General features: G+C 37.5%; 1 protein-coding gene across 3 annotated transcripts in view; it reads left to right on the plus strand.

Annotated features, from left to right (window-relative positions):
* The window catches only part of magi2b (membrane associated guanylate kinase, WW and PDZ domain containing 2b), a 109,613-nt gene extending 84,041 nt beyond the window's left edge, over positions 1 to 25,572 (plus strand). For 2 of the 3 annotated variants that reach the window (XM_051692005.1, XM_051692007.1), the window contains exons 12-24: positions 4,089 to 4,120; positions 6,932 to 7,109; positions 8,192 to 8,227; positions 8,792 to 8,883; positions 9,859 to 10,054; positions 10,509 to 10,688; positions 11,863 to 12,048; positions 12,673 to 13,054; positions 16,628 to 16,820; positions 16,991 to 17,134; positions 18,616 to 18,754; positions 19,432 to 19,520; positions 20,436 to 25,572. In XM_051692005.1, coding sequence (XP_051547965.1) covers positions 4,089 to 4,120; positions 6,932 to 7,109; positions 8,192 to 8,227; positions 8,792 to 8,883; positions 9,859 to 10,054; positions 10,509 to 10,688; positions 11,863 to 12,048; positions 12,673 to 13,054; positions 16,628 to 16,820; positions 16,991 to 17,134; positions 18,616 to 18,754; positions 19,432 to 19,520; positions 20,436 to 20,492 — 1,904 coding nt within the window. In that variant the 3' untranslated portion in view covers positions 20,493 to 25,572. Of the gene's footprint in view, positions 1 to 4,088; positions 4,121 to 6,931; positions 7,110 to 8,191; positions 8,228 to 8,791; positions 8,884 to 9,858; positions 10,055 to 10,508; positions 10,689 to 11,862; positions 12,049 to 12,672; positions 13,055 to 16,627; positions 16,821 to 16,990; positions 17,135 to 18,615; positions 18,755 to 19,431; positions 19,521 to 20,432 lie in introns of all 3 variants that reach the window. The other variant, XM_051692006.1, reaches the window with a different exon arrangement.
* Positions 25,573 to 25,836: the final 264 nt, after the last annotated feature.

Genomic DNA, 25,836 nt, shown 5'->3' on the forward strand with positions numbered 1-25,836 from the left:
TTTCATGATCGTATCGAAGGCGATGGTCTTATAGGGCTCACTGTGTGCAGCTGGGTGTGATATTTGCCACAGTTTTGTTGCTGAGACAAATTTTAGTGATCGTAGGGCAAAAACAATCATCAATTGCTTTGTTTGACACACACTAGGCCACGTATTAAAGGAATATTCTGGGTTCAATACAAGTTAAGTTCAATCGACCGCATTTGTGGCATAATGTTGATTACGACTCATCCCTCCTTTTCTTTAAAAAAAAAAGCAAAAATGGAGGTTACAGTGAGGCACTTACAATGAAAGTGAATGGGGCCAATTTGTGGAGGGTTTAAAGGCAGAAATGTGAAGCTTATAATTTTCTAAAAGCACTTACATTAATTCTTCTGTTAAAACTTGTGTATTATTTGAGCTGTAAAGTTGTTTAAATCATAATTTTTACAGTCGTTTTAGGGTTTGTTGACATTATATCGTCATGGCAATGAAGTTGTAAAATTGGCTATAACTTTACATAGAAAAGGTTAGTAAGTGATTTTATCACACTAAAATCACGTTTACATGCATATTATTTATGTCTTATGGCTATATACTTATAAAACAGTATTTTATCGTTTACGGATTGGCCCCCATTCACTTTCATTGTAAGTGCCTCACTGTAACCCAGATTTTTGCTTTTTTTAAGAAAAGGAGGAACGGGTTGAAATAAATTTTTGTGGTTATCAATATTATGCCACAAATGCTGTCGATTGAGCTTAACTTGTATTGAACCCGGAATATTCCTTTAATTGCCTTCTCTATGAATCTTAGCCTCCAAATGAAGTTCTGACTGAATAAAATGCTTATACTAGCTTATCTGTATGATTTTCTACATAAATATCAAAACATTTTTGTTCGCTATAAAAAAATTAACAATCCATGACCTCTTTGTCCAGCCAAAACAGACAATTTGCCTTAAAAAAAACTTTAAGGCATAAAATTGCCATCATTAGCGCAAGGGTTTGTTTGGGTTTGTGCGATACCAGTTCCATTTTGCGTGTCAGTGAGGATGTCAGAACGTGTTGTGATTTATCACCCAAAGTCTTATAACACATATCGTGCAGTCTAACAAACAGTAAAAGATGTGCTTTTAGGCACAGTTTCACCATACTATTTTTATTGTACAATCTGACAAGCAACAATTGTGAAATACTGAAAAAAATTTGGGTAACACTTTACAATAAGTTTCCATTTGTTAACATTAGTTAACAACATTAGTTAACATGAAGTAACAATAAACTTTTTTTTCCACATATACTGATACATTTTTTTTATTTAAATGTTGTATATGTTAGTATTAGTTAATGCACTATGAACTAACATGAACTAACAATGAACAACTGTATTTTTATTATCTAACATTAACTAAGGTTTATAAATGCTGGAAAAAAAATATATTGTTCATGATACCTAATGCATTAATTAATGTTAACGAATGGGACCTTATTGTAAAGTGTTACCGAAAATTGTCTGAAATAAACGCTATCAATCAAGTATTACGTTCTCATATTCTCACTTTTTCTCTCTCTTTCATGATTATATCAAAGGCTACGGCCTTAAAGGACCTCTTTGAACACTTTAAAGCCTATTGTAACAGAGTCCTGGGTGACTCACAGGCTAAGTGTGAGACCATTCACTTCCCGAGCCGGCATTCTGCCAAGCACCCTGCCAGCACCGGCCATGTTCACAGCTCCTTCCCCCTAGTTCTGTAATTAAAGCAGAGCTCCCACACTGAACTAGTGGAGAGAAAAAGGCAGACGAATCCAAATGCCGACTGGCGCAAGGGGGCGTTTTTTTTTGTTTTTTTTCATGGAACAAGCAAATCGGAATGTAATACAGCACTGCAGGTCGAGCCAAGTGAGGATCTGAAATAGATGTTGATTGAATAGCTGTAATTTATTCTTAGTGATGTGAAGAGTTTATATTATCATAATTGACATTAATCCACATGCATCTAGCTATTTAAGACAGCAGGGTGAATGGCCAAATAAATGTCAAGACAAGCATAATTTCACGCACCAGAACAAAGACAAATATCCAGATATTCTTGTGATGGGAACCAAGAACTGTTTCTTATAGAGCTGCAGGTTGTAGTCCTAAAACCCGGAAAAGAATTAGGATTTTTGAGCCATAGGTTGCCTTGGGGATTTTTTATGTTTTTTTTTAAATAGCAAATTTTCAGTTTATGAGTAAAACAAGGATTGTGGTTAACATTCCTTGAAGAGACTTTCCCATTTTGTACTACATTATCAACTACAAACAGTCATGAATTTTGAAATTGTTGTGTGCTTTAAAAACTTGTGTGAGTTCATGTGTTTGACAAATGATGTGCAATTACATGGACAGCTGTTGATGTCCTTACATTGCAACTTGTTATAACAACATGTATAAATATACATTACAGCTCTTTTTTTTCTTTTTTTTTTTACAAAATACCTCTCACTACAAAAAAAAAAAAAGCAACAAATTATATCTTTTAAAATGTGTAAAATGTATAACATTTTATAAATAAAAAATAAACAAATATTATTACATATTTAATTAATTATATATTATATAATTATATTATAATTACATAATAATATGATATAATATACAGTATATATATTATATAAATTAATAATTAGGACCAATCATTGCATTTTTGTTTCTGTGCCGCAATAAAAATAGCAAGAATTGTATTGAACTTATTGTGGATTTTTTATATCTGACCTGTCGAAATCTGAAATGATCTCATCATTTGGCAATGAGCTGCTGAGGGCAGTAAAAACAATAGGAATTGAATTTCTTATTTCCAAATATTTTCTTCCTCAAAAGTGCTGAAAGAATCGTTACTGCAATCAGAATAGGAAACCTAGTAATTCTGTTCCTTTTTAACCTTTCAATCTTATTGGTACACCGGTCAGTGCACACATTTGAATCCACTGTGCATCATCTTCTGTATTTTTTTGGTCTGGATTATTGACATCTCAGGTATGAGCAGACAGTCAGGGGTGAGGTGATAACTATACTTCTATGACTCCCCAGACTGTCAGAAATATCATCAGGGCAGTGGCATTTCAGCAGTGCCGACATCTCCCTTACATCCTCTTGCCTCTATTCCATCTGAGAATAGATGTCTGGGAGTGCTCGAGCTGACAGTCACCCCAAATCCCTCCTGATTCAGTCTGTCTCACCTTTCAAACTTCACCTGAGAGAGGCCAGTCTTACTTATCGCATGAATGAAACCTAAGGACACTTAAAACACTGTGTGACAGATGCTGATTAACTGATGAACTTCTGAAGATTATTTTTTGAAGGTCATCTGGGTGCACGAAAGCTGCTAAATCCGATTAAAGCAATGAAGTAATAAGAAACGGTCCTTGTATAGAAATGATAAGTTCTTCATTCTTTGTCATCAATATGGTGCCTTTTTAAATCTTCTTATGTTTTGCTATGTTTGAAATAGCATACTCCTTTTCACTCTTTTCCAAATATGAACTATCATGCTTCACTACCGATATTTACTGTACACTGATAATGACACGAGTCACAGATAAGCTATATAAGATTAGAGAAATATGCATGTGAGCTACTCCAATGTTCTTCATTCTTTGTTGTCCATATGGTGTTGGGGGAGGAAGCGGCCCTATGGAGTGGCACAACTGTACATATTTGCCAGAGGCTTTATATTTAGCCCTTCGCTGCCAAGTTCTGTCCTGGTCATATAGCATCTGATGTAATCCTGTTAGTTTAATTAGGCATATAAATGCATTGCTTCCACGATCTCCTCCAAACACTCATACATACACATACTTTAATAAAATTCTGTCATCATTCACTCACCCCCATGTTGTTTCAGAGTCATATAACTTTATTTCTTATGCCGAACACAAACAAGTTTTATAGAATATTTATTAAATATTCATTAATTTTTAATGAATGTATAATAGACAAAATCTTGACTATACCACATTCATAAGCGCTTTGAGGGAAGCTCACATTAATCTCTTTTGTCATATTAATATCTCTCTCTCGCTCTTTCTCTCTCTCTCTCTCTCTCTCTGTCTCTCTGTCTCTCTTAGGCCTCTTCACGCCTTGGGATCCCACAAAACAGGTAAACTGATTACAAATATTGAATTTCTCAAATTTGTGTTTGTTTTTTCCCCTCTTTGAACTGGCTATGATACTAAACTGTTGTAACATCAGATACTAGTAATGTACAGGTGAATATATATATACATATATGCACAGTGTGTACTGTTGCCTTTAAAATGATTTTTCAGGAGTCTTCTGTCTCAAATTGGGTTGCCATTGTCAGAAAGTCACACAGAATAAAACATCATTGTTATTCTGGTCAGGGATGTCAGCATAGGATATTGTCCAATACGTGCATTTGAATGGGTAAATATTCCTCCGTTTCGGCAGGTACGCCGACAGCATTTCGAAAGCTGTTATTCCGCATCAGCGTCGCTGGAGAAATGATCAAATCGTGTTTTTATGTAACATAAGAGGATTTGACCACCTGCACACCTCTGGGAACTAGCTGCCCTTTAACTCTGATCTTGGATCAGCTTTTGATGGCCGAAATCCCTCAGCTGGAGAGACAGCACCATCAATCTCTGAGCAATGTTAAAGGCACAGTTCACCCAAAAATGAAAATTCTGTCATCATTTACTCACCCTCATGTTTTTCCAAAGCCGTATGGCATTTTTTTTTCCCAAGGAATGCAAAAGGAAATATTTGGCAGGATGTTAGCCTCAGTCACCTTTTACATTCATTGCATGTTTCACTTTTAATTGCTTGTGTTTCACAGAAGAAAGTATTTTATATGGGTTCAGACCAACATTCTGCAGAATTCTCATTTTTGTTTGAACTATCCCTTTAAAGAGAAACTGCAGCCTACATGGCAGACGCAAGTTCTTAGTCTCAGCACGTGTTTGGTGCCGCACTGGATAACACTGTGATGAAACCTGAAATGGAAATGTCCCGGGTGACAGATGCATTAACGCAGTCGCCACGAGTGGCATGCTTAATCAGTATGCCTCTTGTGCTTCTGCATTAGCAAACAAAGCGCATTAACTGACAGCAAAGTGTGCCTCTTTTAGTATGCGTGTGCATGAAGGCTTGTGTTTATCATGAAGAGAAATTATTCCGAGCAAAGATTATGCAGGTGATACTCGATTGATATTCCTCCGCCTCTCGCCCCGAAACCCCCAGACTCAATCATGCTGTCATGGGATTTTATTGCTCTGGACTGCCGATTTAAAAACAAATCTCCTTTTACAATTCACTCTTTTAAATCTTAAAGGGATAGAAATTCTGTCCTCTTTTACTCACCCTCATATTATATGTCATGTCAGAAATTATCTTTTTAATTAAGGGGCAATATTTCCCCCCTGGAATACATTTTCAGGGGTATTTTTATTTTTTACTTTGGGGCAATTTTTTTCCTAATATAAAAGAAAATATATATATATATATATATATATTTTATTTATTTTTTTATCTCCTTTTTTCTTCCAATTTGGAATGCTCAATTCCCACTACTTAGTAGGTCCTCATGGTGGTGCGGTTACTCACCTCAGTCCGGGTGGCAGAGGACAAGTCTCAGTTGCCTCCGCTTCTGAGACCACAAATCCGCGCATCTTATCACGTGACTTGCTGTGTATGACATCATGGAGACTACGCATGTGGAGGCTCATGCTACTCTCTGCGATCCACGCACAACTTACCACATGCCCCACTGACAGCGAGAACCACTAATCGTGACCACGAGGAGGTTACCCCATGTGACTCTTCCCTCCCTAGCAACCGGGCCAATTTGGTTGCTTAGGAGACCTGGCTGGACATTAAATAAAACAGTTAGACAGTGCAGTACTGTGATTGACCAATCATAATCAAGTATTCCAGAGAGCTAGGTAATAAAAAGAGGTATTTAGCTGAATGTCCAGGCTGCTCTCCTAAATACAATTAGCACAGATGGCTACCGGTGTTTGTCAAGCTCCTAAAAGGACAAAAAAGGAACTACAAGGGCCAAAAGTACTCCATATATGTTGTTTCCAATATGCCAAGGATGTTAAAACCTGGACATTCTGTTAAATAACATATTTTGTGTTCCATGGAAGAAGAAAAAAAAAAAAGAATGGTATGAGAGTGAGCAGAAAATGATAGGATGGGTGAACTGTCCTAAAATGATAAACAATTAATCAACACTATGGATCTCTTTACTTTACTTAATTGCATTGCAGGATTTTTTTGGTCCCCAAATGACAGGTTAAGTTTCTCTGAAGCCTCATAGAGGATTTCACCATTTCATTTAGCACATTTAGATGTTTATAGAACTGGCCGTGATATCTGATTTTATGAGAGTTCCCTTTAATCCTGGTGTGTGAGATCCGTTCTTTTCGGGAAACTGTCCAGTTCAGCTGCATCCAGGCCTCGTAATGGAATTGGCAGGTTAAGCAGTGAGCTAGAGGTGAAATGAACAGCTCACAGGAAATAGGATCCATTAGCCCCTGGGGCGCATGACTATAGCACAGATACTTCGCTTCACACTTTAGTCCCTCTCTTAGGGCTTAATTCTTCTCCCCCGCTAAACCTGCGAAGAGCAATTGGGCTGTTAAACTCTCTTGCACAGAGAGAGGCAGGAATAATGATGGAGGTCACCTTTATGATACACAAAATGTTCTCAACTTTAACTTTACATGGACTTCTTGAGAGATATTAGCTTTTTTTAGCATTTCTTTAGCATTGTGTGATTTTGAGCCATTTGAATTAACATCAAATAGAGGAATGGCTTCTCTACTACACTCAGAGTTTCTATGGCTGTTTACTGACTGTTAAGTAGAGCTGTGGTGTGGCAAATGTTTTACACTCCATACCAGTGTCCACTCAAACCAGTCTTGTATCTGTATTTTATTTGCAGTGGGACTCTCAAGGAAGCCCACAGACCAGTTTGTCGACCACTTTGCTCCCCCATGGCGTTCCACATCATGGCCAGATGCTGCATCGCTCCTCTGTTCCAGACACAGAGAGCTTTCACTTGGGTAAACCTGACCCCTATGACCTCTATGAGAAGTCACGTGCCATTTATGAAAGCAGGCGTAAGTCAAAGATCTTTATAGATCCTGCTTTTTTCTGAATCTTCTCAATATAGTTGCTTTTCTATGCAATAATTTAAAAATAACTTGATCATGAGGGCACAATAGTTCAGTCAAATTAAAGCAAAAGTTACATCACATACATGGGTGAATCTCACAAAAACAGTGGATCATATTTCCCACCAAAATAAAAATAAAAATACTAAATTATATTTTCTGTAAAGAATAAGGGGGCCTATTTTAGTATCATTAAGACTTTTGCATTTTAACATTATTTACTTGTCAATTAAGCACATTTTCTCCCCAAATTCTCCTACCGTAATGCATCCGCATGTTTTACTTTTGACTCATTATGCTCAGTGGTCATTTTCATTACCATAATATTTACTTAATTGCAGTCATAAATTAGTGTAATACAATATTTTGTTTTCAGCTTAAAGGTAGTAAGTCAGCTTAAAGGTAGTAAAATATGCTAGCATTATGTATAAATACTTTACAACTTAAAAAATATACCTTTTTTCACATTACAGTAATAAGAATGAGATTTTTTCCTCATGGCAGTAGTAAAAAAAAAAATATATATATTTTTTTTCTGCTCTGCGGTAGTAAAAAAAAAAAAAAAGAGAGAGAGATTTTCTCCACATTATGTTACTGAGAATGAGATTTTTCTACATTACTAAAGAGAATTATTTTTATTTTTTTTTGCATTACAGTAATTAAAATAACATTTAATTCTGCATTACAGTAATGAGAATGCGATTGTTTCACATTATAGTATTGAGAATTGTTTGGGAAAATGTGGCTGCTTAATTGTCATGAACAAAATGGCATAATGCCCAAAAAAATATCTTTGAAGTTCAAAACATTTTCATACTTTTTCATCACTTAATTTTATTTTATTTTATTTAACTTTTAAAAAAATCAGCAATTTCCTTTGATTTTGGGGGGAAATATGACCCGGACATGTTCGTGAGATTCACATACATATGGGCCTGGTGTAAACCAGATATCACAATAAAGCCAGGTGATTCTACATAGGATTTTTGAATAATTGCACTGATGCTAGTTTTCATTTTTCCTCACAGAGCCAGTTCCACCTCGGTCAGTGACGGACTCTACAGGCAAGTCTATTGTGTTGTTATTCTTTTCTACATGTCACCGACATGCATTTCAATAGCTAATTTATGTAACCCATGTGGCTTTATGTGCTCTATAAATAGCTCTCTGTCTTCTACTACACTTGCATCTTCCACTAGATCATGAGGTTCACCACACTGGTTTTTAAGATGACCTACATAATGTGCAGAGTTCTCTAAACCATGAGCTTGTGTTTAGGTTTAGATTTTAGGATGGCTGTGCTGTCCTATTAATGTCCTGCTCTGCTCTCAAACTTGTCAAACATGATTTGATGCTACTCATGTGATGTAATGAGATCAGAAAGCTAGAGATGGCTGTTGTTCTGCATTTTTATATCTTCTAGAGGTTATCGTAAAAGTCTTATTTTTTTATTTATTTATTTTTTTACTGTGTGTTGTGAACAAATCTTACTGATACATTTTAATTAGAGGTTGAATTCAGTAGGATTTTTTTATTTTATATTATAAATATAATTGCCTTAGCAAACACCACTAGTTAAAACAAACTTGACTTCTCTGTGCAGTTTCTAAACTGTGATTCTTGTTTAGGTGTGGAGTACCAGGAAGTAGAGGTTCATCTCCTGCGAGAGAAGACCGGCTTTGGCTTCAGGATCCTGGGTGGAGATGAGGCGGTGCAGGCAGTGAGTCCGGAGGCCCGTGACAAGGCTCGTATGGGGCAGGATAAACAGATACTAGTGACCGACCCACTGGTTCATATCTGTACAGCTCCATGAGCAGCAGAAAGAAACAGACACACTGATTCTTTCAGCTACCACACTTATAAAAAAAAAAAACACTATGGCAATACCATGTTATTTTGGACATCCAGTATTACCATACAATATAGTAATCATTCAGTATTCTAGGTCCAAAATTAACTTTTTGCCCCCCTGGCAGTAGCTAGTGAATTAAGAAAATTGTCTTACTTGCCATTTTTAAATATATATATATATTGTGTCACTATGACAAAGGAATTATTTAGTATTTTTATATTATATACAGCACAGGTTGATGCGTCACTTTCAGCATCAGTCTCCATCCCTCAGAAAAAAATTAAGACCCATTGTGGTTTTGTTCCTAATGTTTATGTTTTTGTGGCTTAATGTGAGGAATATTTCACATATACTGTATATCACCACAAACATGTCAGGCATCTAGCATAAATTGATGAGGATCAGTTTTACACTGAGCTAATAGATGTGCAAGTTGCAACAGTCTCTGATCTTTTAGTAGAGCATTGTAGTACACCATTTATATATCATTAATTTGAATCACATCACTTACATCAGATAAAAAACAGTTAGGGTCATACTATATTTTTTGCTATTTATTCCATGAACTATATGCAGTTTTTTATGAAGTTACTGACCAAATGGCGAGTAATGCAAGTTTTATTCAAGCCACAGTTATCTCTTGACTAGTCTTTGATCATCTGAAATCAGGTGTGTTATAATTTATTGTTCATAAATACTGTAAATACTAGCTGTAACTTTCTGGAAGGCTAAACCCATATTAGCCCATCAACTTTTGTTTGAACACGTAAAGTCAGTGATAATATGATGATGAGATTATGAACGTCAGTTCACATTAACGTGATGACTGATTTTTCTCCACAGATTGTAATTGGAGCAATCATTGAGAACAGTCCTGCGGAGCGGGATGGCAGGCTGCGTCCGGGAGATGAGCTGGTCTCGGTTGACAGGATGCCTGTGGCGGGGAGACCACACCGCTACGTCATCGACCTCATGCACGCAGCTGCACGTAACGGACAGGTCACCCTGACCGTCAGGAGAAGAGTTCTGCCGCAGCAGGGTGAGAGCATGGCAAAACATTAAAGGGATCCTTGACCTAAAATGAAGATTCTGTCATTATTTACTCACCCCCATGTTGTTCCAAACCTATATGACTTTCTTCCTTGGAACACAAAAGGAGATGCTAGGCAGAATGACAGCCTCTGTCACCATTCACTTTCAGTGCATCTTTTTCCATACAATGGAAGTGAATGGTGACTGAGGCTGATATTTTGCCTAGGGTTTGAAATGACATGAGGGAGAGTAATTGATGACAGAGTTTTCATTTTAGAGTAAACTATTCCTTCAATATAGATATATAGGACAAGTGTCATGGGAAACTACTTCTTTCCCCTTATTGGTTTGTTAGACTATCAGCAAGAAAAATTGCATTCATTGGTGGCAGCTTTTTCTGTTTTATACCTCGAGTCAAATTGCTGCGCATCAGCTGATCTTGTGTGTGCTGCCACCTGCAGGCCAGCCATGCGAGGAGAACGGTGCAGTGGCAAATCAGAACAGCTCTCCCCGGGGCCATGCAGTGTGCCCAGTCAACTTACCTCCCACAACTGATGTAGTTATCCACCGCAAGGAAAGCGAAGGCTTCGGTTTTGTCATCATCAGCTCCCTCAACCGACCAGAGACCACAACCACTATAAGTAAGTCTTCCCTTCACATCTAGTTGAGATAAACCTGCTGCTTTGGTGAACATGGTGTGAAATTTACACAGTAATGGATTAAAAGGTCATTTTTATTAACCTAGACTATTTATCATAGTAGACTAAGTTCAGTTTAAAGTGCAGAATGTACAGTATTGTAAGTTTGGGATCGAGCTCTACATGTGTCAGAAAAGACAGTCCACAAGGATTAAGGCATCAAGATTCATCTTAGCTTTATTGGATATCAGCGCTTTGCAAGTCATTTCTTTTTGAAGGAAGGAAGCTGATGCATGCTATCCATATTCGAATGAATCTCTCGAAATCTGTCAAGAACATGTTCAGCTTATATTTCCCTCCAAAATCAAAAGTAAGAAATAAGCAAATTTTCCCCTCTAATTTCTCCTTGCTGTAATGTTTTTTTTATTCCCATTATTCTTAATGATGATTCTCATTAGATTTCTCATTACTGTAATATAGTTCATATTTACTGTATTACAGTAATTAATACAATGTATAACAGTAATTTATAAGTATACATTTTATTTATAATTTAATATTATAATATTTAAAAATGTAATTATTTATTTACCATATTCATTATAATTTAATTTATAAATTGAAAAAATTATAAACTGGTGTATACTGATTAAATCAGAAATTAAAGTCACTTATGTGAAATGTATTATTTTAGTTTAAATAGTAGGTATAGCATTATTTTTTGCACACAGTAATGAGAAATGTGGTCCTAAAATAGGCTTCACTTTCTTTATGCAAAATATAATTTCTCATTAATCCTTTACAATACGGTTGTTTTTGTTAACATAAGTTAACTACATTAGTTAACATATATATACAGTGAACAATATTTGAACAGCACATACATTATTAATCATGGTTAGTGTTAATTAACATCAACATATACTAACACATATTTAAAAGTTAAACTTGTTAACATTAGCTAATGCCTTATTAACTAACATGAGCTAACACTGAACAGTATTTCCATAAATTAACAGTTATCAAGATTAATAAATACTGTAACTGTAAGTTCATGATACTTAATGCATTTATTAATGTTTACAAATAGAACCTTGTAGAAAGTATTTTTTTGGGTGAAATGTGACCCGGGTATTTTACGTGCATTTTTTCTGAGAATTATTCATGTGTTTTGTAGCTGTGCCACATAAAATCGGTCGCATCATCGAGGGCAGTCCAGCCGATCGCTGTGGAAAACTGAAAGTTGGTGACCGTATTATGGCCGTCAACTGTCAGTCTATTATCAACATGCCTCACGCTGACATCGTCAAGCTCATCAAAGACGCTGGACTTACTGTCACCTTGCACATCATACCAGAGGAAGGTGAGTGTGGGCAAGTGCAGGTTAAAAGTAATGCCACCTTTACCCGTTTCATTTATTGCTGTGCAAACATTTACTGTACTGCACAAACAGGACAAAAGTATGTAACGATGTAAAAAAAAAAAATGTAATGTTAAAATCTATAAATCTTTTAAAAGGTTGTTTGGAATGGAAAATTAGCTTACTACTTACTAAATACTGAGGAGTGTACACTGTATTTAAAAAGGATAGTTCACTCAAAATGAAAATTCTGTCATTATTTACTCACCTTCATGTTGTTTCAAACCTGTATTACTTATTTTTTTCCATGGAGCGCTAAAGGAGATTTTAAGCAGACGATAGCCTCAATCACCATTCACTTTCCTTGCATCTTTTTTTCAATTCAAAGAAAGTAAAAGGGTGAACTATTTTATCAAAGGGACAGTTTTACTGTGGTTCTGTGTTTTATAATTAATTATCCGTTAATCTTCACGACCTTTTTACCATTTGAAATCTTTTGTGCTCATTGTTCTAGTCATAGTATTATTCAGAAAGTTGGGCATTGAATTTTTCAGGCTTTTGCACAGAAAAAAATATATTTTAAGTGGAAGGAACAGCATTTCATGTAAACACGATCCTATGTCCTAGATGTAAACGGTGCTCATTCCGCCCCTACGTCAGAGAAGCAGAGCCCTATGGTGGCCCAGAAGCACAGTCCCCAGACTCAGTCCAGCCCAGCAGCCCAGCAGAGCCCCGCCTTGGTTCACCCCAGCCCACCAGCGCCCCACCCCAGCCCAGCCACCACGCAGCCCAGCCCCCTGCTGATGGAGCCAGGCCCTGGAGCGCCACACAGCAGCCCACCAGTGAATCTAACCAGCCTCCCTGTGAGTCAGCCCGGCTTAGAGGCCATGCATTCGGGCTCAGTGGTGACTCAGGCCGCTCCTGTGGTAGATCCAGGCATGCCAGGGGTCCAACCCACCTCCATCGGATCAGTGCCAGTACCACCACAGCTGTACTTACATGACACTAGGTACTGTTTGCCCGGCTATTGTGACAAATAATCAAGTAATTGTATTTAATTTAATGTTAAAGATTCAAAATGGACAGAATGTGTTTTCAAAAGGTTGTGATCTATAAAAGTAAATCAAGGGTCTTCAACCGGGAGGTCCGAAAAGTATTGTTTGATCCATCATTGGACCTTATTTAAGGTCTCTCGGACCTGCATGCCAAATTTTCCTCATGCGCTAATCCATTCTCATATTCGCACATCCTGTTTTATTTGGTTATGAACTGAATGGAAAGCCAAACACTATTAAAGTCAAGGGGGTAGCCAGGAAATTACTTTTGGGTGGGCTACAATAAAAACGGATGGGCCAAAATGTTTTTTAACCAAATTTTCGTTAACAACGGGGGAGCGGCAAATTCAAAATGTTCTTTCACACTTTCAGAAATCAGAATTTATGCATTTTAATACTATTTTATAAATATATATTTTAAGTCATAGAATAATCTCTAATATTCTGGGTGGGCCTGGGTCTAATTTTGGTGGGCCAGGCCCACACTTGCCCAGTCTTGACTACACCACTGATTAAAGTGTGAGGAAACTACACTAGTCAACAGAAGCACACAGTACAGACAAACCATTCGTGTAAACACTGCTCATCACGAGCAGCTGATAGGCAGTGGAGGGTCATGCAAATAAATGTGTCCGCTTTGCATTAGTTGCGCTGTGCAGTTGTGTGGATGACAACCTACAATTTCTTATATTTTTAGTTGCTTTTAGTTTTCAGAACAGTAGCAGACTTGGTGTAAGTATATAGTTATTGCTGAGATCTCAGCCTGGCATAAGGATTAAAAAGGAAAATAAAAAATGGCACTTCATGTCAAAAAGGTTGCAGACCCCTGCTGTACATCATTTAATGTAAACGTCATAAAGTATGTACATAAATTAATATGGTACCATGCACATGTTATTATATGAATAAAACGTAACACTCAATTTTGATACAATATGTAACAGGGGGTCCCAGGACCATCTCTCTACCCACCAAGGGGTCCTCGGCCTGAAAAAGGTTGAAGACCCCTGCAGTAAATTCCTTTATTATATCTGGGTGAATCTTACGAAAACATGTCCAGATGATGTTCTAACCAGAAAACAAGTAAGAAATTATATTTTACATGGAAAAATTATTTTGTAACATTAAGATGACAATTTTGTAACATTAAAGGGATAGTTCACCTAAAAATGAAAGTTCTCTCATCATTTACTCACCCTCATGCCATCCCAGATGTGTATGACTTTCCCTCATCTGCTGAACTCAAATGAAGATTTTTAGAAGAATATCTCAGCTCTGTAGATCCATACAATGCAAGTGAATGGATGCCAAAATTTTGAAGCTCCAAAAATCACATAAATGAGCATAAAAGTAATCCATAAGACTCCAGTGGTTAAATCAATGCCTTCAGAAGTATGATAGGTGTGGGAGAGAAACAGATCACTTTCACATTCTTCTCTTCTTGTGTTTTTGGTGATTCACATGCTTTTTTTTTCTCCCCAATTTGGAATGCCCAATTCCCAATACGCTCTAAGTCCTTGTGGTGGTGTAGTGTCTCGCCTCAATCCGGGTGGTGGAGGACGAATCTCAGTTGCCTCCGCTTCTGAGACCATCAATCTGCATATCACGTGGCTTGTTGAGTGCGTTACCGCGGAAACACAGCGTGTGTGGAGGCTTCACGATATTCTCTGCAGCATCCACGCACAACTCACCATGCGCCACACCGAGAGCGAGAACCACATTATAGCAACCACGAGGAGGTTACCCCATGTGACTCTACCCTCCCTAGCAATCGGGCCAATTTGATTGCTTAGGAGACCTGGCTGGAGTCACTCAGCACGCCCTGGGATTCGAACTCGTGGCTCCAGGGGTGGTAGTCAGCGTCAACACTCACTGAGCTACCCAAGCCCCACTCCGGTGATTCACATTCTTTTTTTATTTATTTATTTTTTTTCCCTTTTTCACCCAATTTGGAATGCCCAATTCCCAGTGCGCATTTTTTTAAGTCCTCATGGTCGCGTAGTGATTCGCCTCAATCCGGGTGGCGGAGGATGAATCCCAGTTGCCTCCGCGTCTGAGACCATCAACCAGCGCATCTTATCACGTGGCTTGTTGAGCGCGTTGCCACGGAGACATAGCGTGTGTGGAGGCTTCATGCCATCCACCACGGCATCCGCGCTCAACTCACCACACACCCCACTGAGAACGAACCACATTATAGCGACCACGAGGAGGTTACCCCATGTGACTCTACCCTCCCTAGCAACCGGGCCAATTTGGTTGCTTAGGAGACCTGGCTGGAGTCACTCAGCACACCCTGTGATTCGAACTAGCGAACTCCAGGTGTGGTAGCCAGAGTCTTTTACCACTGAGCTACCCAGGCCCCGTGGTGATTCACATTCTTAATGCATATCGGCCCCTACTGGGCAGGGAGAAGAATTGCTAGCAAAAAAAGGACTTAAATATTGATTTGTTTCTCACCCAAACCTATCATATAACTTCTGAAGATATGGATTTAACCACTGGAGTCGTACGGATTACTTTTATTCTGCCTTTATGTGCTTTTTGGAGTGTCACAATTTATTTAACATAATTTGTGTTCTGCAGAAGAAAGACAGTCATACACATCTGGGATGGCATGAGGGTGAGCAAATGATGAGAGAATTTTCATTTTTGGGTGTACTATCCCTTTAAGATGTTTTGCATTGTGACATTATTTTCATGACAATTAAGAATTTTTTTGTTTTTTTTTTACAATAAAGTTGCATACATTAATATAACATTAGTTAATGCATTGTGAACTAACAAGAACCAATAATGAGCAGTATTTTGATAAATTAACATTAACCAAAATTGATGGGGGTGGGGGGATGTGCTTAACTGTCACATAAATAAAGTCACAATGCAAAGGATCTTAATTGTGCAAAAAATTGACATTTTCATGACAGGCTTTGTGAGATTCACCCATTGAAATCTCTTCATTTCATTCTTACTCTTCTTTTTGACCTATTTGCACGTGTGTGTTTAAGGGCTTCTCTCAGGTAGTCTTTTGGCTTAACTAAAGTGTCTCGGGCACTCTCACATTTTGCTCAGAGTGTCTACTGTCTAAGTCCAAGTAACATTACTTAAGACCTCATAATAAATTATTAACCTGTAGATATCTCCTCAATAATACATGCTGGTGCTCTCAGGCGGGGGTTGAACAGTTTCTCTGAGGGTTGGCTCAGGACCGCTTTGATTTATGCATTGTGAAAGATGGGAACTGAGACTTGACGAAGTTGACTCATGAACAAAGCCCTCTCCCACTGGTGACATGGTCAGAGAGAGAGAGAAAGAGTAATACCTGTGGGAAACGGTAGTTCAAAAGAGTAGACAGAGTGTTTTTACTTTCACACACTTCAGCTTTCATATTTTTATTTTACATTGGAGGTAATAGTATAGCTACATTCCTTTAGAATTTAAGTGGTTTGAAATTGTATTTAGTTGAAAATATCTTCTATTGTGTTGTGCAACAGGATCTCTTCATTTGACCTTGTTGGTAGTTACAGGTCGGAGGTAAAAGCCAGACAGGATGTTAAACCCGATATGTGCCAGGCTGCATACACGGACTACAGACAGCCTCCGGTGGACTACAGACATCCCCCTGTAGCAGACTACAGACAGCCACCGACCATGGAGTACAGACATCCACCTGCTCTTATAGACTACAGACAACACTCCATTGCAGATTACCGACCACAGGTAATCAAATCATAATAGCCATATTCTATTATGTGCAGTGCAGCTGGAAAATCTGTACCAGACATTATGACACATGCAACTTTTTGCTTAACTTTTAGGGTAAGTAGGGTGAGGATTAGGGTGAAGAATCTCCTTTCTCAGAATCACTACAAGTGTACCATTTTTTTCAGGACTATGACTATTTCACTGTGGAACTGGAGAAGAGTGTGAAGGGATTTGGGTTTAGTATTCGTGGAGGACGGGAATATAAGATGGACCTGTTTGTGCTGAGACTGGCTGAGGATGGGCCTGCCATCCGCAACGGCAGAATGAGGGTGAGAAAAGCGTTCACAAACATTCGTTCTGTGATTGTTAATTCAAGCTGTTAGACAAAATGGTGTTATATAATTGCACCATTTGAAAAATTAGTCTGGCACTCAGACTGTTGTTTATGATCTATTTTATAAGTTTCCCCTTTTAAAGGTGAATTTGAATGTTGCAATGCATGTTCATGTGGAACATAATATAGTGCCCCCTAAAAGTACTTTATATTTGTATTTGTTTTTATTTTGAACACTATATCTATTGTTTTAACCTTACAAATGTTTTTTGTTTCTTCTATTTGAAAAGTTTCTTTCTGGTATCTTTTTTTTATTATTATTTTTAAATGTTAATTTTTTTTATAAATGACTCTTGGATCATGGCATTCATACATTTTAAATTTGGCTTAAAGGGATAGTTAACCCAAAAATGACCCAAAAGTTCTCTCATAATTTACTCACCCTCATGCCATCCCAGATGTGTATGACTTTCTTTCATCTGCGGAACACAAATGAAGATTTTTAGAAGAATATTTCAGATCTGTAGGTCCATACAATGCAAGTGAGTGGGTGCCAAAATTTTTAAGCTCCAAAATCCACAAAAGGGCAACATAAAAGTTCTCCAGATGACTCTGGTGGTTAAATACATATATTCTGAAGCAATATGATAGGGTGGGTGAGAAACAGATCAATATTTTAGTCCTTTTTCCTTCACTTTCACTTTCTCCTTCTTTTGTTTTTGGTGATTCACATCCTTCGTGCATATCGCCCCCTACTGGGCTGGGAGGAGAATTTATGACAAAAAATGACTTAAATATTGATCTGTTTCTCACCCACACTTATCATATCACTTCTGATGATATAGATTTAACCACTGGAGTCGTATGGATTACATTTATGCTGCCTTTATGTGGATTTTGGAGCTTCAACATTTTGGAACCCATTCACTTGCATTGTATGGGCCAACAGAGATGAACTATTCCTTCAAAAAAATCATAATTTGTGTTCTGCAGAAGTCATACACATCTAGGAATCCAAGAAGGTAAGTAAATCATGAGAGAATTTTCATTTTTGGGTGAACTATCCCTTTAAGTGTCTAAATGCTTAATTGAAGCATTCCTAAATATATTACACAGCTTTTTGGAATACTTGATTCTGATTGGTCGGTCACAGCATATATTTTTGTATTATGACCACTAACCTGTATAATTATCTTTTGTCCCAGATTACTGATTTCCTAAATCTGAAGCTAGTTTCATGTGTCTCCTATCACTCTGCGGACTCTTTCTTCTCACATATTAAAATATTTTACACTCAAATTAATATTTCATGTCCATTTATTTATTTTTATACCAAGTAGCCTTGTAATAAGTAGAATAATTTAAAGTAACCTGGTTATTATTGCAAAATAAATCCCTTGAAGTCCCTGACACAAAGCAGAGATTGACTGTATAGAATCCTTTACATAAATTCTTACGGCTGCTTTATGTACGCAGGTTGGAGATCAGATTATTGAAATTAACGGTGAGAGTACAAGAGACATGAGTCACGCTCGTGCCATCGAACTCATCAAAGCCGGTGGTCGACGGGTACGCCTGCTGTTGAAAAGAGGCACGGGACAGGTGCCGGAATATGGTGGGTATCACAATACGCACAGCCTAAAGCCATTTCTTTCTTCTACATGTTTAATGTAAAAGTGCACTCAGTACTTTTGGTAAAAAAGTAATCCGTTTTCAGTTACTGTTGCCATTGTAGAAATACACTATTCACAATCAGCCTTGATACATTTTTTTTTTTTTTGCAAGCAAAAGTTTACATTTTAAAGAGGAAAACATTTCTGAGTGCACATTTAAAACATACAAAAATGTTTGTAGCTATTACCAAACTTCCCATTCTGGCAGGGGAAAAAACAAACACTGTGCCCACTTTTTCAGTGTTGAATTGATTTATATTAAATTTGACAACCTGACATTTTTGGCTAAATAATGGATTCTCTGCGTACAAATGTGCATACTAGAGTGCACTTGTTATCACCTGGGGAACAATCATTCAGAATGCTGAAGCAGTATACAGTGGGCTTGACAGTTTTCTGTAGCTGAAAGCTGTCTGCTAAAAGCCTAAAAGCCTTGATGACTTACCTTATTAATTAACCCTTTTCAATTTTCAATAAGTGGTAGAGTTTGTTGATAAAAGGAACTTCTAGTAGCCTGTAGCCACTGTTCTCTTTAACTGCTCTCTTCTATTAATTGTTGTTTTCTAACTCTTTCATGACTGCAATGCAATAGTTCAGACTTTTACTTCCTGTCCTGTAGGAATGGTACCTACCAACCTTTCTATGTGCATGAAAAGCGAAACTCTAGCCTCACCCTATTTCTTCATAATGGGACACTCTAAAGACACGGTTCGTGACAACCTGCACGTCTTTCTGACTCAATTCTGCTTGCTACTTTAGTGTATGTCTTCTAACTAGGCTCAATGACTGGTCACATAGGTGTGTGTGTCTTGTGTATTTTTGGGTCACTGTGTGTGCATGTGTGTGAATAACAGTGCTGGGGAGGCTTCTTGAAATTGGAGCTCTCCAAGCTACAAGCTACTCAAAATTTAAAGTAGTTAAGATACAGTTAAAGGAATATTCCAAATACATTTACATTAAATACTCTGAATACAACTAGAAACACTCTAATTTACATCTAAAAACATGGTGACGAACAGCAGTATTTAACTAAATATTTTACTACTCAAAAGAATAAATCGGTAAACTGTTTTTTTTTCCGAACCAGTTCCTTTGCATGAATTGTTAGAAAAAAATGATCTATTGAATTAATTGCGAGCCCATATGGACGTGTTCAACAAATGCGAATTACGACTTATTTCACTTTTTTAGCACAGTCAATGGTAGGCGTATGTTCTGGTGAAGTGCAAAGACGAGGACTTTCCGCGTGCCTAGAATAACAAGGCTGCCTATGCATAGTGATGATGGAATTTGAACCATGCGCACAGTGTGCGATACGTACTGGACGCGGAAAAATAAAGTATACTTTGTCCTTAGGAGTGCATGTTTGATTACTGCCTCAGCTTGATGGAAAAATAGGTTGTTATTGCAAAAGCTACACTATTTTGAAAACAGTTACTATTACGCTGCTGACAAATGTAGTTAAGTTAGGAGCATAATAACTATTAGCTACTTTTAGTTAGTTACTCCCCAACACTGGTGCATAAATTTGTGTCATTGCATGTATCCATTTGCATATGTAACCTTGCTCTGCACTCAGTTGTACACACAAGTGCTTAACAGGTTCTTTTTGTTTCTTAGTAGACAGTGCCACCTCCCGGAGTGCTGTCTCTCCAGCCACCCCTGCCTTGTCGGAAGTAGTCTCACCCCACTAGCGTGACACTTACACTTCGCCCGTCATCTCATCCAGCCTCAAACCCTGGACTTGCCTCACTGACTTCTTTTGGTGGCATTGTGTGACAGTCTGGACCAATCACAGCACCCCTCGGTGGTCATTCTAGCCCAGATGCCAACAGTTTTGTGGGATTTGGCCAACAGAAACAGAAACCAAGGGTGGCAGGTCCACCTGTAAGAGCTGTGCTTTGAAGAGGCGTCTTAACGAAGAAAGAGGAGAAGGATCGGGAACATTTAATAAAAGTGGACAGTTTACGAACAGTTGCAGACATATCATCCTAAAAAGGATTGTTGCGTCCCACTTGCTCATCATGAAATCACTGATCCGAGTTTTTTGCAGATGATCCGGTAACCATCCCAGATGAACGGCAGCCAAAGTAGCGTGGCTCACCCTCTTGCCGTTTGATTCTGAATCCAAAACGTATCACAGAGGAACGGCCCGAACTGTTTAAGCCTACTTCTTCTGCCCAGTGGACCCAAGCTGTCTTTATTTGTTTATCATGTAGAGGTTGTTTATTTTTTGTATAATTTCAAATTGTTCATACAACTGCCCCTAATGATACCAGGGGTCAAATATTGCAAAATATATGTGTAGCATGAGAAGAGATTTCTGGGGGAAACCAAGAATACATGAACTTGACCACAAGTATTGAGGTTCATAGGTCTGGTGGGAAAAAGAGAATTTTATATAGACATTATTAAACCCTGATAGGACACAATGAGACCACCATGATGACCATCTAATGCAGATAAAAGGTAAAGTATCTCGCCAACACATTTGGGGTGAATTGTGAGAAACATCATAGAGAGTGGACTTATCCCATTAGATGTCAATAATGAACCCATGACAATATGTTGTTTGATTTAGTCTAGAGTTGCTATACCCAGCTGAACATTCAGTTACATATCATGAACTAAACCAAGCAAGGACTACTACACTCTCGGCTGAAGCTTAAAAGCGGATATTTCAGAGTCTCATTTAAGCCTCATCTTTCCCTTGGAGTTGAGCTACAATCCCAAACATCACAAGCATCTTTCCTATGTTCCTGACTGTTCCATAAGTCATGCAAGCAAATTAGCTGCCATCCAGACCATTGGACGGCAAGGAGGGATCACAATTTTTTAGGGCTGTTTGGTCTGAGACCAAGAGAAATGTAGTCTTGTGATGTGTCCTAACCTGTACGATCGTTTACATAGAAATTTTCCAAGAATATATCATGTGATTTTTTTTATTTTTTATTATTTAGTCTACAAAAGGAACCAATGATTTGATATGCGGCTTCATTCATGTACCATCTGCGGCCGAAAGTCATTCACACATCTGCCCAAATTGAGATGCCTCTTATCATCATTCTTTTTTCTGTATTCTTCCCACTGACACTCTTTTACACACCTATCTTTGCAGTTGTACCAGTGTCTTCAGAAACTACAATAACAGAGTTTATCTGGTGCATATAATGGCCGTGTATACCGTGTTGCCGCATTAGTGGCATAAATGCAGGATATAAACATGATAAATTACACTTTACCTACTGGATGTATATGACTTTAAACCATTATCGAGTAGTTAATAAAAACATGTTTTACTGATCTGAATTCTACTCATAGAATGAGACGTGAAGTCATTGATAACACATTTTAATGTCACATTAGTTAATGTTTTACATGTAGTCTTGTGCTTCCTCATGATATGTTGCTCTAAACACCTTCCCCAGTGTTGTGGCCGGTGTCTGAATGTTTGCAAACAGTGTACCGTTGCTAAGCTGTTTCGAACTTCTTTCTGCCCTTGAGTGAGTATACCGGGGCCTTAAGATTTATTCTTTTGGGAACCACATTACACTGGTCGCGCTGTGTGTTTTGCGTTGTAGATTCAAAAGAACCGTCTCATGAGAGTCATTCGTTCAGGAATCAGACTACACTGGTCTCCTGTTTGTTTTTTATGATGTAGATTCAAGAGAACTTGCTCATAAGAGTCATTCATTCGGGAATCAGACTACACTGGTCTCCTGTGTGTTTTTTATGATGTAGATTCAAAAGAACCGGCTCATAAGAGTCATTCGTTCAGGAATCAGACTACACTGGTCTCCTGTGTGTTTTTTATGATGTAGATTCAAAAGAACCGGCTCATAAGAGTCATTCGTTCAGGAATCAGACTACACTGGTCTCCTGTGTGTTTTTTATGATGTAGATTCAAAAGAACCGGCTCATAAGAGTCATTCGTTCAGGAATCAGACTACACTGGTCTCCTGTGTGTTTTTTATGATGTAGATTCAAAAGAACCGGCTCATAAGAGTCATTCGTTCAGGAATCAGACTACACTGGTCTCCTGTTTGTTTTTTATGATGTAGATTCAAGAGAACTTGCTCATAAGAGTCATTCATTCGGGAATCAGACTACACTGGTCTCCTGTGTGTTTTTTATGATGTAGATTCAAAAGAACCAGCTCATAAGAGTCATTCGTTCAGGAATCAGACTACACTGGTCTCCTGTGTGTTTTTTATGATGTAGATTCAAAAGAACCGGCTCATAAGAGTCATTTGCTTGGGAATCAGACACCACTGGTTACGCTGTGTGTTTTGCACTATTGATTCAGTAGCGCTGCCTTTAAATAGTGCAGAAGGAAACACTCTCAGAGTATTTTAGTACAGTGCATTGGCAGAAAAATGCACATTGAAAAACCGTTAAAGGGTTAGTTCACCCAAAAAAATGAACCCTAGCGACTGCCAAAATGACCTGCTGATTGCTGATGAACTAGCTGTGAGCTAGTTAGGACAAAAACTAAATCAAAACTGACCTATGATAGATATTCCTGGTCTTATTGTGCACAATTCATTGCTGCATGTTATTCCAAAACAAACTAGTCTTAGTAATCTTTCATGAAAATTGAATGCCTTGATCCGCCTCTGAAATGACTTTCCTTTTCAGCTGGCATCACCAAGCAACCCGTTCTCAACCCCCTCTCTTCCTGCCGCTTATCATATAGAGATCACTTTTCTCAAACTATTTAATTCCTAATTGGTCAAATCAAGTCATGCCCTAGATTTTTTTCTCTGTGATTGTCCTGTTTCACTCAGAAATGCTTAATTATGGAATTAAAATGGGTTGCAGATGAGGGAAGCAGGAAGTAATCGCGTTCACAATAAATGATTAGCACGGTTCAGGGGTTGCATTTTCCCTCTGACATTACATTTTTACATTACTGATGGTTAAGTTTAGGGTCGGGTTTGGGTTAGGGTGCATGGTTAATAAAATGTGCATTTCTGTTGACTGTATTATATCATTTACATCTAAAACAACTCGCTGTCACTCATGTCACCTCATATTGCCAAATCTCATTGAAAATTAATGACTTTCGGTCGCTTTGTCAATGCAAATCACTGTCAGTGTGAACAGCCCTTACATTTATTGCTTGACACTATCACGTTGCATCTGGTTAGGACATAGTTAGTGTTCAGCTGGGAACAGAGACAAGGGAAAGGGGTCTTCTCATATTATCAAGGCATGAGCAGGGTCTCTCTGGCATGAATGAGTGAGACCCAGTTTTATGGGGCAGAGTGCCTTACTGGCAGGACAAAAAGCAGTATGAAATATGCATTCTACATTAAATAATGTAAACATCTTTTGATTGCACCATTGAGTAAAACAAACAACGGTGAAAAAAATGTGAAAATGTTTTGTTAGAATCAACTTTGTGAACATGTATAGAGATCAAGAATAGGTGAAAAAAAATGTATTCTTCAAGCAGTTCTTAAAGCAGTAATAAGGAAACTAAGGAGAGAATACATCAAGATTTGTCTTGTTGCGAACAGTTTTTTGTCCATACCTCTGTCATTCTGACCTTTCCATTTGATGGAGGCTTTTGCATTCCATGCAATGATAGTGATCAACAGAAACATTTACAATGGATGAATCTCAAGAGAGTATTTTATGCCATGCAGTGTTTTAGCCTCTTTTTGTATTCATTTAATAGTGAAATCGACTTATGCTGCTCTCCAACTATCATTTTGATACCTGTGCCAATGGAATTGTTTTTGAGGTATGTGGAATGTAATTCCTGATGAGATTTTCAAGCAGTTTTAGTGAACCACAGAAAATGTTAAAGATATATACAGAGCTGCATTGAAAAACGTTGCATATCAATTCGAGCTTATCACATTCCTACTTCCTATACCACAAAAATCATTTTCTTAATTAGCATTTCTTTTTTGTTTTCCAGTAAAAATATCTTATAACAATATCTTCAATTAAGTTTATTTGTCTTACCCTATTGGCAAATCAGTTTTTAAGCATTTATGCATTCATACAAAAAAGAAGCTGTTTGCCAATGAGATAATAAAAAACAAACTATTTCAAGGTATATTATCTGAAACCAAGTGCTGTTATCTTGGACAATTTTGCTTCTTGAGTAAATGCATATTGTTTTAATGTTGTTTAGATATTTTATTGGAGAACAAAATAAATAAAAAATAAGAAAAAAGATTTTTGGCTGTAAAAATACAAGATAGTATTGTACTAATGTGTGCCACAATAAAATACCCTGTTCATATCACCCTGATGGTTTTCTACCTAGCACATCATATTTGTACTCTCCATTGATTCAGTCATTGGGTTCAGTGTGCTAGATAAACTGCTGTTTACATGGAGAGACATACAGAGAGACAGTGAAGGAAAATGTGGATGCATTTAGTGCACAGCTCATAGCTTTTACTGTTTGAAGCTGTACCCTGCCTGCTGTGAAAAATGAAAAAGAAAAAGGCAAAAAAAACAAAAAACACACATTTTATATTATTGAGGAAAATATTGAATCTGTGAAAGATGGCACATACAGGGGCCCATTCAGATCAATATTACTGTCTAGTGTTAGATGTGTATTTACCTTGTACAGCTGTACTCCTATAAATATGGTTTAATGTATTATTGATAGTTTCAAAGACTAAGTGATCAAATATTTTTATGAAATGCAACAGTATGGATATAATAAATTTTGCTAAAATCTTGTTTACCTGTATGATATTCTGATATACTGTTAAATAAACTCTTGACAAGGTCTAAGTTCATTTTATAGTTCTCATTATATACTCATGTCTGGTTCTACGAGTGTGAGTTGTTGTTACTGAAAGATAATAAAGAATATCCTCAGTGATACTTGCATTTTCAACACTTTTTAACGCCTCAAATTAGAACTATAAACACAGAGTATTTCGTTTATTTTACTTTATTACCGCTATGTTCTTACAAAATGTTTAAGAACGAAGGCGCTCCAGGGAACAATGACATAAAAAAATACAACTTTTGAGGGCGTTGGCATTAT

This window comes from Myxocyprinus asiaticus, chromosome 48, assembly GCF_019703515.2.
Source record: "Myxocyprinus asiaticus isolate MX2 ecotype Aquarium Trade chromosome 48, UBuf_Myxa_2, whole genome shotgun sequence".
Lineage (NCBI taxonomy): Eukaryota > Metazoa > Chordata > Actinopteri > Cypriniformes > Catostomidae > Myxocyprinus > Myxocyprinus asiaticus.